Below are 13,745 nucleotides of genomic sequence, written 5' to 3'. Positions count from 1 at the left end.
CATAAAAGGGTTGTTAATTTGGAAATGAGATAAAGTTTAAAAACAGAAACTGTTTTAAGAAAAAAGTATCTAATCATTTCTTGAAATGCATTTAATAATGCTTATTTTAAAACACACTTAAAAGTAATTAATGATGCATGTTACAAAATAAATTAAATAAAAATGCCAGATGTATTTGAACACAGGAGCTTTCTACTACTGTCAGCAGAAATAAAAGAAGCTTACATTTAAGTAAGATTTAAGCATCACAACATTAGCTATGAATATCTTTCACTCACAGACAATGTACTCAAATGAACAACATGCTATCAGGATTAATATGTTAAATATTTTAAGCGGAGGAACATGCAAATAAATATATGTAGCATATTCACAAGATATACTAAGCTCTATTAAATCATTCATTAGTGGAACTAATACTAATTTGAGTTCTTCAGTCTTTAAAAAAGTGCAAGGAAAAAACCATCAGTCTTCTTGTTTAAGAATGCAGAAGTTAATAGTTTTCTCAAGCTCAACATAATGCTTTTTAAATGATGTGGTGCCTTTTCTTTGGTTTTCATTTTACTTACAAGTATTGCATTCATTCCTGATGCAATGCCATAGCTCAAACCTGAGAGGCGTGCTGCATATGTATACTCTTTTAAATCATCCTTCAATAACCTGATAAACAGGTAAGTCATGTTGCAATGGAGAGGATCAGCATAAATGTAGCGACTAACAAAAAGAAAAACAAAAGAAATGCTTTGATACCTCAAGCAATGGCATGGTAATGAAGAAACATGACCGAAGAGTATGGATATGCAGCCTCATGATCTGAATTTCCAGGTAAATAGTATAGGCCAACCTTATGTTTTACAATGGCAGCAAGACTTCATTCTCTGTTGTCAAAGACCAAGACTTCAGACATAGAATGAATGAGACCTAAACCTAATTCACGGTCCAATTTCATTTGAGGAGAAAAATGACAATCTAATGAAAGATGTTAAAAAAAAAAAAAGAAATCAAGGAAAATTTGCATTATATGAATGGTATATTGCTGAATACTTAGTAAGAATTAACTGAAAAATTAAATGATGAGAAAATGATTAGCTACAAAGATTAAAAAAAGAAATTAAACTTATACCCTCAATCAAAAATGCTTCCATCAAATCAATACAAAAAATGTTGATGAATGGAAGGCTCTAAGATGTGGGTACTTACATACATCCCATAGATGGTATTTTGGAGGTCATAGCTCAAGCCTGCTAGCTCTGCTGCATATGCATACTCGTTGAGTGAGTCTTTGAGGAGCTCAAGGTACAAATAGGCCAAGTTATAGTGCAAGGGGTCCACATAAGCAAATGGGCTGGAAGAAAATGTTGACAGTAAAATAGCTGATTTATTACTTCCCAGTGTGATGCGTGGCCTTTCGAGATGGATCAAGACACTGAACACAGGTTAATATAATTTCCTGAAAATATGGTTTAAATTCTTGAGTCTCTTCTTAGGGGAAAAAAGATGTCTGAAAAAGAAGCCTAACATATGCCATCTGTGCTGGGAGTGGTGAAGAGTGAGAAGGCATTGCTTACACCAGATGAGGTAGCAGACAAAAAGAGAGTGGAACGGGCCAAAGTGCAAGTCTACCTTTAGGCTATAAAGGCAACACAGAGTTGACACATTTGTATATCCTCATTCTCCCTCTAAGCAAGCCTCACCCTTGGTGGACAGTAAGGGATTGAGAAGGCTTGTGTGCTATCACTATATGAATTTAAAAAAGAAAAACTGAGAACTGTGAAAATGTTAGGTTTTGCCCAAAACCAATAAAGCTAGAACATTGTCGGTAAAATAACTGATAATTTCCACCATGGAACTGTAGTCAGAACTAGGAAACACTATTAATATAGGAAAATTTTTAAGTAAGAAAGAGAAACAAAAGAGTGGAAACAATTATAAAGTACAAGAGCCAAATAGGCCCACAGAGATCACTTCAATCTTCATTCCCCAAATAAGGAACATAATTTTTATCATCTCACATGGTTGGTAGGAGCAGTCAGGATTCAAATACAAGTCAAATGACCTACTCATCTGACTACATGACATTATTTACTTTCATGAGCAGTAAAAGATTCATTCAAACAAGTATGTATTACATGCTTATGACAGAGCTAGTCTCTTCTCTAAGTAGAGGGAATACAGAAGGAACAAATCAGGCAAAGTTCCTGACCACAGGGTTCATAGTCTAGTTAGAGAAAACAAGTAATAAATTTAATTATGATATATTAGGTGGTGATAGTATTATGGAGAAAAATTAAGTAAAGTAAGGGGAATGTGAATGATGGGTAGTGATGGCAGAGAAGGAAGATTGCTAATTTACATAAGATAGTCAATCAAGGCCTCTCTGATGAGGTAGGAAGCACTTAACTAAGTAAGGGAGTAAACCCCAAGGATATCTGCTGGAGGTGGGGATATCCAGGTAGAGGAAACAATCAGTGTAAAGGACCTGGGACAGGTGCCTACTAGATTTATTTGGCAACAAAGTTTCACTCTATCCGTAGCACAATAAATATAAATATACTGACAGCCAAGCCAACAATTTTATTAAGGTTGATAAAGCAAAAGAGGCAAAATGTTTAGCCCCTTAGAAAATTAAAATCAAAGAGAAATTTCTACAGTCATACAAACATTTCCACCTGGAAACTCTAAATGAATGTAGTCATTAATTTTTTTTTTTAAGAGATTTTTATTTATTTATTTATTTATTTGTACAAGCAGTGGGTATAGTCAGAAGCGTGGGAGGGTGAGAGAATTCACCAGAGCCAGAGCGGTGAGCAGAGCAGGCAGAAGGACCGAAGTACACTGCTGAGGGGAGCAGTGGGCAGCAGGAGAGGACTGCGCGCCATGTGGGATCCTCCTCTGGCAGCCGGGGAGCAGCCAGGGATAGAACCGGCACTGCAGAGGCTGCGGGCAGCTTCGCAACCCAGCGCTCAACCACTGCGCCACTGGGGAGGCCCATGTCATTAATTTTTTTAAAAAGTATTTTAAGTATAGGAAGTACATGACTTTCTTCTTTAGGCAAAGAGCACCTCAGAAACTTATAATACAACAACAGCAGTATTAACAAAATAATAGTCTATGAAAGAGCGCAGGCTCTTAGAGCTTAGGCCTGAGCTTCATTATGTGGAAGTGAAAAGTGATATAAAACCAAATCTGGGAGGTACGCAAAGTAACAGGGCTCAAGATGAGAAAGCAATTCCAAGAGGTATTCTAAAATGATATATCCACATCAGCTGTGCTGGTGAAATGGAGAGGTCCTAATTTTTTTTTTTTTTTTTAAGAATTTATCCATTCATGCACACAAGAACTGGGGTACAGGCCACAGGCCAGAGGAGGGGGTGAGAGGATCCACCAGAGATAGAGTGGAGAACAGAACAGGTAGATTGACTGAAACACACTGCTGAGGGGAGCAGCGGGTGAGTGAGGAGAGGGCTGCTGTGTCATGTGGGCAGCTCCCTGACTGGGGATTGAACTCCTGCTGCATTGGCTGCGCAGATAGCTTCATAGGTTGTGTCTTAACCCCTTGAGCCACCAGGGAGGGCCCTTAAATTAACTTTTAAAAGAGAATATAATACAACGGAAATGCTTAAATTCTGATTCATATGTTAATTTAAAAACTACTCTGTAGGGCCTCCCCTGGTGGCACAGCGGTTGAGCGCTGGGCTGCGAGGCTGCCTGCAGCCTCTGTAGTGCCTGTTCTTTACCTAGCGCTGGCGAGGGTCCCAAACTATTCCTTAATCAGATTTAAATGGTTAAATATGGATCAGGGGTTTAAAAGCTGTAAGAAAAGGGCCTCCCCGGTGGCGCAGTGGTTGAGCGCTGGGTTGCAAAGCTGCCCGCAGCCTCTGCGGTGCCGGTTCGATCCCCGGCTGCTCCCCGGCCACCGGAGGAGGGTCCCACATGGCGCGCAGACCTCTCCTGCCGCCCGCTGCTCCCCTCAGCAGTGTACTTCTGTCCTTCTGCCTGCTCTGGCTCTGGTGAATTCTCTCACCCTCCCGCGCTTCTGACTGTACCCAGTGCATGTATAAACAAAACAAACAAACAAATAAATAAATAAAACATGCCTCTATAAAAAAAAAATTTAAAAAAAAAGTACTTTAAAAGCTGTAAGAAAAGGGCCTCCCCGGTGGCGCAGTGGTTGAGCGCTGGCTTGCGAAGCTGCCCGAAGCCTCTGCAGCGCCAGTTCAATCCCCGGCTGCTCCCCGGCCACTGGAGGAGGGTCCCGCATGGCACGCAGACCTCTCCATCCTGCATGGCACGCAGAGCTCTCCTGCCGCACGCTGCTCCCCTCAGCAGTGTACTTCGGTCCTTCTGCCTGCTCTGGCTCTGGTGAATTCTCTCACCCTCCCGTGCTTCTGACTGTACCCAGTGCTTGTATGTATGTATAAACAAATAAATAAATAAATAAATAAATCTTAAAAAAAAAAAGCTGTAAGAATGTATATAACATAATACTATATGAGATAAAGAGAATTTAGACACAGAAAATTTCTGTAAGAATGTACAAGAAATCTAACAGCGTTTACCTCTAGGAAGATCAGAACCCAGAGAGTAGGGATGGTGGAAAGCAGACATTTTTAAATCTAAGAACTATGCTGGGCAGTGTAGAGGGGGAATAGGAGTGATGGATGGTGGTAGTGAGGAAAAAAGACAGATGGATAATTTGGTCAAAAAAGAAATGGTCTCTCAAAAAGTATTCTGAAAAAGTTGATAATCATAGAAACAAAATGACGAAGTAACAAGTTGCTTAGATTGTTAAAAATATCACTTTGAACTATCAAGAAATAAAACCAGCTTTGCATTGTTCTCTATCAACAATAAACCATGTTTGCTATAAAAAAAAAATCTCACTCAGCAAAGCTCCAGATAATGTATAAATTTCATGCTATAAAACACATGGTTATAGTTCTATAATCTCAATGGATTTGTTGGTGAAATGCTAATTTTCTACCTAGATTCATGTCCCCTTTTCTAAAACCATTTTAAGCATATTCGGCTTTAATTACATGTCAAGTCAATTAAATAAAATTTAATGAAAAGGCTTATCATTTTGAATAGTATTATAGAGTAAGTTTATATTTCACAAACACAGAGCATTGAATTTTAGAAATACACAATCACAAATTGTAACCTCACAGATCTAAATTTGAACTGGGTGATATACTTTACCACACAAATGAATAAAAGGAGACAGAGAAGAACTGAAAATCTATATTGAGAAATCACTACAACCATAACATTGCTCATGAATTTTAGTAAATACTTCTTAATTTTTATTAAAATCACTTTTAAATAAACAAGCCAAGATTAGAGAAAACACTATCTAAGCGCTCCAGGTAATTAAAGGGCTTGAAGGGACTCAAACTAATTTAGTAACTACTACGTCTGTGCTAGACAAGCTTCAGGAATGCCAAACCAAAGTCACAACAACAACAAATTCTGATTATTTCATCTTTCTTCAATGAAATGTCTGGGTGTGTGCATAGCACGTCCCCAGATTCGAAAATCCTGAAGACTAGGGAGGCCATCATAACGAATATAAATCCATTCAGGTAAAGGGTGCGTTCACCAATGGAAAGAAAGAATTAACAATATTAGTTAAGGACGGCAGTCTTCCTGATTTTAAGCTAAAATCTAATTCCTTTCATTTCTAGATATGCGTCCTCAAGGAAGCAAAGAAAACTTTTAGAAATGTAACTGTTGAATTTTTATAAGAAGCTCTGTAGATAGATTCATTTTACATACCTGAAAAATTCAAAGTTGAGACAAGCCTTTGGCAAGAAAAACTTATCATCTTGTTTGAACCAGAGTTTGCTCATAGCTGTATCCTGTGATGGAGAAACAATTTGATTATGGAAACATGACCACATTAGGCAAAAATGTTCAATCAAATCATTCTTCAAGAGGACAGAGGCAACTGTTGAGTTTTATTCTGGATAGGCTACTGTCTCATGGCCATAAAGCATACTGAGAGGCTTAGCCGATAGGACACTGGAGAGAGGTTTGATGCTTTCAGTAGCAGAGAGCAATCACCCTCCATTCTCCCTGGGTAAGGAAATGGGGATAGAGTGAAGAAAGAAAGAATGGAGATGCCAATACCAACTGGCATTGTCTTTCTGGACAGTGGGAGGCAGACGCAGAAGTCCTTCTGGAAGTATGGCAGCCAGTCTCTAAGGCAGACTGCAGCGATCCCTGTCTGCTGGAATTCATGCTCATATATAGTTTTCTCTCCCAAATTGGACCAAGTTTGGTCTGTCTGACCAAGAGAATTTAACAGAAATGAAGATGTAGTCCTTTGAGATTAAATTATAAAGGATATTATGGCTTCTATCTTTAACATCCACTTTACCTCTGGGGTTACTCATTTTTGAGGATGCCAACTGTCATGTCAGGCAACTCAGTGGAGATGCCCATGTGGTGACGAATGAGGTCTGCCAACAGCCATACAACTAAACTTGGAAGAGAACCTCAGTCCTAGCTGAGACTTCAGCTGACTGAAGACCCAGTCAATTGCTTAACTATAACCTTAGGAGAGACCCTGAGACAGAGTTACCCACCTAGGGCACTTCCAGGTCCCTCACCCTCAGAAACTGTGAGATAAAATGTTTATAGTTTAAAGATGCTAAATCTGGAGTAGTTGTTATGCAACTGTGGGTAACTAACATAGAGATGGATAAATAAATGCATCACTCATACTACACTAAAACCAGCCTTAGGTGTTCACTTGGAACTACCTTGAAATTCTGACAAGGGACATAAATGGTTTAACATTCTCCTTTATTTGCTGAGAAGGCCTGTTTAAAACAAACAACAAATAAAAAGAATAGGTTTTCTCTTTGAATAACTTAATTCAAAACTCATTAAAATGTCTTAATAATCTTACTTGCTGAAAATAAATTATATTTCATGTTCCTAAATATTAATTTTTATCTCACTGAGTTAATCTGAATGCTAAATCATGAAGAAAATATATTCTTGATAATTTTTTAAGAAAATAATTTGATCTATTTTTCTATATAATATATCTAAGGTGTGAAATAATACCAGGAAAAAAATTCTGAAGAAGGAAAAATTCCACTTCTCAATCAACTGGCTTATAACTTCATTAACTTCATATAGGAATAGTTTTTAAGGGCAGGAAATCCAAGAGTTTCCTTTGGATATGTTCTCTTCCAGGCTTTAGAAATTCATTATCTCTAACTTACATGATGCATGTAAGTATAAATTTACTTCCTTACTGGATCTTCAGTGAATACAGAAAAGAGGCTACTATCTGTCAGCAGATTTGTGATTATAGTCAGAATGGCAATTTTTTTCCTGCAAAAACCATAATTCTCTAGAATTTATGCTGTTTACTAGTTTTGTCTGCTTTACATATCTAGCCTTTTAATTTCTTCTAGCTATTCTCTGCAACTTTTCTGTGACCTTTTAGAATGAGCTTCCCCCAAATCAACATAGTACCAAATGCAAGAAATCATCTTTATTCTCTTTTATGTAATAGCTTGGTCCCCTAATTTTAATATGTTACCTTAATAAGAGAAGGGTATGGTGTTGCTTCTTTTTCCAGTGATAAAATCTCAAAATTTGTAGGAATAAATTCATTTTTCATTGGAAGTTTAAATTTCCCATTCAGGTCAGCATTTTGCCATTTCTGGATGAATAATGAAAAACATATACATAAACAATTAGTTTATTTAAGAGTTTGATTTCAGAGTTTAAAATTGTCCCTTTGCTTAATATCCAGGCAAAGATTAAGGGAATAAATGTCACACAGCACTCTTCACCATCATCTCCAAAGAAGTTACTTCCAAGGTTTGCTGATGGCTTTTTTATGAAACTTGAGGTGGCCTCTCTGGTATTAATGAAGAGTTTGTATTTATCTTTCCTCTTTACACATCTTCAAAATGACCAGCTGAGGTTAAGAAACATAAACTAGAACACTGAGAGGCTGACTGGTCCATATGAAGATCCTGTTTGCTTTAGTTCTTCAAAGAATGGATAATTAAAGAATAATCTGTATAATACGGGTATAGTCCCACAACTGCTGGGCTATAGGTCATTTGTATAGGAGTAAAACTTTGAGCCACACTAAGTAACTTCTTGTATGACTGGAAAGCTTGGCTAACAGGGGGTTCTTTATTTCAACATTTCGTAAGGCCTGGCTCACACTTCTCCCAGATGATCATGCGAACTTTCAAGTGAACCAGTAATTCAAACACAAAGTTAAGGACAAAGTTGAGCCTTAAGTGTTGACTGTGGTACAAGGCTGACACAACCGACAGGTTGTATCTGTTTCATGGATTAGCTTTTTTTTCCCCTGGACAAAGAATGAGACTTTTCAAATACACTAACTCTGTATTATACATTACAAGCATAAATACAGTATTTACACTACAAGTTTTTTTTACTAAATATGTATGCTATTTTGAAAGAATACTGTTGAGATCATGACTTAAAATGCCTGTTAGAACTCATGGAGTCTGGGCTCCAGAAATTTACTATATAATGACATAAAATAAAATATGGCTGAACATCAGGGGTTTGCCCATACATAAAAAACATTAATTCTCTCTCGTAGTGATCAACAATTGATGGCCTGTAGGCCTGATACAGCTGGTGGTCTGTTTTTATACAGCTGGAAGCTAAACATGGTTCTGATATTTTAAAGGGATTGTTTAAAAACAAAAAACTAAACAAGAAAGAATAGCAACAGAAAGACATGTGGCCTAGAAATATTTATTATGGCTCTTTATAGAAAACATTTGCTAACCACTGAACATTATATGAAACTGAGGTAGAGTATACTCATGATTTATTTCTTTTCAAAGTTTTATTTTTATTTTTCTTATTTTTGCATAGAAGAACTGGGGTGTAAGCCAGAGGTGCAGCGGGTAAGAGGATTCACCAGAGAGAGCGGGGAGTAGAACAGGTGGATCCACTGAAATGCACTAAGGGGAGCAGCGGACGAAAACAGGAGTGGTCTGCTGTGCCATGGGGTTACCTCCCTGGTAGGGGACTGAACTCAGGTCGTACGGATGATAGCACTGAGACTTAACACCTAGGCCACCAGGGAGCCTACTCATGTATTAAAGAAGACACCTCTGAAATGTGCCAGTACCCTCAGCACCACTCACTTATAAAATGAGGCACTTCTGTTTGAACACATACAGTTCCAAAACATCATGAGCTAGTTTTAAAAGCTAAATGGGTTCGATCACAGGGCACTGATTACTGAACTCTAATTTATAAGACTTTTCATTATCTAAAGAAAATAAAGAGCAACCAACTACCAGTAACTCTGAGTTTAGTATTTGGGAATCCAGCTGATATGGCAGTCTTACAGCTTTTGCAGTTCTATTTTGGTCCCTGTATTTATTTCTTTGGCACCGGGATCCACATTATGCATAAGTGACAACTTAACTCTCCAGAATGACAGAATAGAATAGGGACTGGGAAACACTTAGCAAGTAATTTCATTGCTGAGCAATCAGATGCATTTTTTTTTTTAAAATCCCACTCAGGACAGGTTTGTTTTTTAGAGTTTGGTGAATAAAACTTCCCTCTTATTTTAGGATTAGTTCAAGCCAAGCTCTAATTCAAGGGAGAGCAGCTTTCCTCCCAGTTTAGTAAGATAGAGATCTTCATACACAAAAGGGCTTTTAGTCACTACCTTTGTACTATGGATATATCACAGATCTCCTGTGTATCAGTGATGTCTTTCTTTCTTAAACTTATATCTTCTTTTCTGTATAGTCATTACACAGGTACATTTAAGAAATGTCCATTACTTCAACCATAAATCAGAGACATTCTGCAGGGGAGGAGGAAGGATCAAAACAAAGGTGGGAAGAGCACAAGGGACTATGGTGATGGGACACGGGTGAATTGGTGGTGGGAATCTCACGGGGACTACACCTGAGAGGAGAAAGTATACAGTGTATAAAAATGAAGAATGATATAAAAGATATATAAAATAAAAAATAAATAACAAAAACAATTAGAAAAGTAAAAAAAAAAAAGAGAGAGAGAGAGAGATTTCCATTACTTGAGTTTAACTAGGAGCTAGTCACAGCAAATTTTTTGGTGTCTTCCCATAAATGAAAAACACAATCTCAAAGTTACACAGCCAATGAGAACTGAAAAAAGTTCAAGAGAAGGAGATATGACTTAGTTTGGAATTCAATATTTTGAATGGGGTAAATACTATCTAAGCTTACCTGTTTTGAAAAAAATCCTAATTCCCCTGCGTGGACACAAAGAGCAATGATACAAAACAGCATGAAATACAGTACCTCCTAAAGTGAAGACAGTATGATTCTCCAGAGACTGCTCCCTGCCTGTGATCACAGCAAGACTGGAACCTTTGCATTTGTTTTCTGTTCACTTACTGCCATCTCTTCCTGCCTGGCTCAGTGCCTTTGCTTCCCTTATACTTTGTAGTTCAATGATCTTTGATGGCATGAAGCTGCAAGTTAGCTTTACAGACCTGCTGTATGACAGACCTGTGGGGGGGTGGCTGGGGTGCCATTTCTTCATGCTAAAACCTAAGCTACAGCTCTCTTGCTCCTTGCTTTCTGCCCTCAGGACAGTACAGACAGCACTTGGACATCACTTTCCACACTCTGGCCTGTGAGCTGGTATATCCAGGAAATTCATGTTCTTGTGTGTCCCCCACATATCAGGTTTATTCATGGGTGTGTTAACACTACCTTAATGACTTCATCTGGTATAGCTTCTTGTCTGTACTGGGTTCCATACCACTCTTCTGTGCGATCTGTTTTTCCTTCAAAAGATTTAGAAACTACTGCAACCCTAGAAATAGATGGAAAAAACAAACAGAAAAAAACCTATAAGCTTACATTATGTAATAAATTTATATAAAACCTAACTCACGAAAACATAAATAATATCCAAGAATGTGGAGCCTCCGTGGTGGCACAAGGGGTTAAAATGCAACCTATGAGGGCCTCCCCGGTGGCGCAGCGGTTGAGCGCTGGGTTGCGAAGCTGCCCGCGGCCTCTGTGGTGCAGGTTCGATCCCCGGCTGCTCCCAGGCCACTGGAGGAGGGTCCCACATGGCGCGCAGACCTCTCCTGCCGCCCGCTGCTCCCCTCAGCAGTGTCCTTCGGTCCTTCTGTCTGCTCTGCTCCCCGCTCTGGCTCTGGTGAATTCTCTCACCCTCCCGCGCTTCTGACTGTACCCAGTGCATGTATAAACAAAACAAACAAACAAACCAGCAAACAAATAAAGCATGCCTCTATAAAAAAAAAAAAAAAAAAAAATGCAACCTATGAGGCAATCTGCAACCTCTGCAGCATGAGTTCAATCCCTGGCCAGCCAGGGAACAATCCACATGGCGCGGCAGACCTCTCCTGACTCGCCTGCTGCTCCCCTCAGCAGTGTGCTTCTGTCAGTCTGCCTGTTCTATTCCCCGCTCCGTCTCGAGTGAATTCTCTTAACCCCCCCGCATCTCTGGCCTGTATCCCAGCTCTTGTATGCATAAATAAATAAACCTTTAAAAAAAAAAAAAGAATGTGTTGGGTCTCTAAAAGCCAGCAATCCTGTAAGATTAGCCAAATAGGTAATGTATGTATGGAGGTTTCTGACCATAATTTCTTTACTCTGTGATTATGGCCATCGCTTTTAGTATGAAAGTGTTTGCAGGAAAGATTTTTGTAGGTATGCTATTGGTTAAAATTAAAAAAGAGTGGCTACAGGAAAAAGTGAAAAAACACCAGCTAAAAATAGTCCTTAAAAAAATCAAAAACAAAGTACATCTTCCTGGGAACATCTTGGAGGCACAGAGTTAACAAGAAATTCCATTGGATCATCTAGAGATCCAAAAGACGACCAGGAAGTCCTGTCTACTGACTTTTTTTTTTTTTTTCAAGATTTATTTATTTATTTATACAAGCACTGGGTACAGTCAGAAGCGTGGGAGGGTGAGAGAATTCACCAGAGCCAGAGCAGGGAGCAGAGCAGGCAGAAGGACCGAAGTACACTGCTGAGGGGAGCAGCAGGCGGCAGGAGAGGTCTGCGCGCCATGTGGGACCCTCCTCCGGTGGCCGGGGAGCAGCCGGGGATCGAACCGGCGCCGCAGAGGCCGCGGGCAGCTTCGCAACCCAGCGCTCAACCGCTGCGCCACCGGGGAGGCCCCCTGTCTACTGACTTATTAAAAGTGTTCTTTCAGGGCCTCCCCGGTGGCGCAGCGGTTGAGCACTGGGTTGCGAAGCTGCCCGCGGCCTCTGCAGCGCCGGTTCGATTGCCGGCTGCTCCCCGGCCACCAGAGGAGGGTCCCACATGGCGCGCAGACCTCTCCTGCCGCCCGCTGCTCCCCTCAGCAGTGTACTTCGGTCTTTCTGCCTGCTCTGCTCCCCACTCTGGCTCTGGTGAATTCTCTCACTCTCCCGCGCTTCTGACTGTACCCAGTGTATGTATAAACAAAACAAACAAACAAATAAATAAAACATGCCTCTATTAAAAAAACAAACAAATAAATAAATAAATCATATATAAGAAAAATATGTCTTTAAAAAAAAAAAAAAAAGTGTTCTTTCATGGGATAATAGAAATAGTCCAGAAGAGAAATGAGAGGGAAAAAGAGTTCAGGAAGAGAAGGTAGAGGTAAGATGATACCAAAAGATTATGAGCAGAGTATTAAAAAAAACCCTGGTACCAGTAGAGGGTCATGAGGGACATTTCTGTCTCTGTTGCTTTTCAATTATCGAAGTTAGAATCATTACACTCCACCAGCAGACTCAATCCCAGGCTAAGACCAAACCTATTTTGAATTTTGTGGATAGAGGAGTCCTCAGCCAGTAGCTTGAAGGTTTGGCATGAACTCAGACCTGTCACAGGTTCTACTTCTCTCTCATGTCCAAATTCAAATACCTAAGTCTGTGCCTGATGCTGCTTGTTCTTACCTGTCCTCCCAGAGATTTGATTCTAGCTTCTGAATGTCAGCGTCACAGCTTAAAGTCCAGTGCTTGCAGTCAAAACTAGTGTATGCTGAAACCCCAATCTCTGTATTCTTAGCATCTGTCCATTGAGCTTCACTGCCTGGTTGTCTGAATCATCTATTTCTTATTCATTCATTCCATGTCTATAGATTCCAAACACATCTATAACAGATAAAATCCTCTATGTAGCTAACTGGATGTGACCTTAACATTTGTTTTAGGGTAGATACCATAAGCAATCTGACCCACCTACTGTGAATATGACTGACTAATCTTCTAGCTCAAGGGTTTCTGATCTGACTTACCTGCCACTGATCACTAACATTTCTAGAAAACAAGGTAAGTAAGAATTTGTTACACAGAAACATAGAGAGGAATTACGGGGTTTAGAGTATGAAAGAGTGGTGCATGTTGGAAGTTCAAGAATTCCTTTTGTATATATAGAGTATGTAAAGAACAACACAGGCACATGAATATTATGTCATGCTTCTTAAGGGCATTCAATACATGACAGAGTTTGCTAAGACTTAGTCCTAGAAATTGCTTCTACTCCTACTGGTTTCTCAAAGAATTTATGGATTGATTTTCAAGATATCAGAAAACTAGGTTAGGAGGTAGAATAGCAATGGAGAGAGGTGGTATTATCATATTTTCTCCATAAGAAATTTGATTTTGGAAGAGTTCACTACACAGATAGCTTTAGTTTCCCTGAATGACAGTCCAGACGTCATAATAATGGGCAAAGGACTGATTA

The 13,745-nt window shown here is 39.3% G+C and overlaps 1 protein-coding gene across 4 annotated transcripts in view; it reads right to left on the bottom strand.

Annotated features, from left to right (window-relative positions):
• IDE (insulin degrading enzyme) overlaps positions 1 to 13,745 on the bottom strand; it is a gene marked incomplete at both ends in the record, with an annotated part of 74,135 nt that overhangs the window by 16,214 nt on the left and 44,176 nt on the right. For 3 of the 4 annotated variants that reach the window (XM_084246386.1, XM_084246388.1, XM_084246389.1), the window contains 4 exons: positions 1,201 to 1,345; positions 5,779 to 5,861; positions 7,562 to 7,684; positions 10,743 to 10,845. In XM_084246386.1, coding sequence (XP_084102512.1) covers positions 1,201 to 1,345; positions 5,779 to 5,861; positions 7,562 to 7,684; positions 10,743 to 10,845 — 454 coding nt within the window. Of the gene's footprint in view, positions 1 to 569; positions 715 to 1,200; positions 1,346 to 5,778; positions 5,862 to 7,561; positions 7,685 to 10,742; positions 10,846 to 13,745 lie in introns of all 4 variants that reach the window. The other variant, XM_084246387.1, reaches the window with a different exon arrangement.

This window comes from Talpa europaea (assembly GCF_964194135.1).
Source record: "Talpa europaea genome assembly, chromosome: 10".
Lineage (NCBI taxonomy): Eukaryota > Metazoa > Chordata > Mammalia > Eulipotyphla > Talpidae > Talpa > Talpa europaea.
Note: the sequence above shows the minus strand (reverse complement) of the source record. Positions and strands in the feature narration are given on the sequence as shown.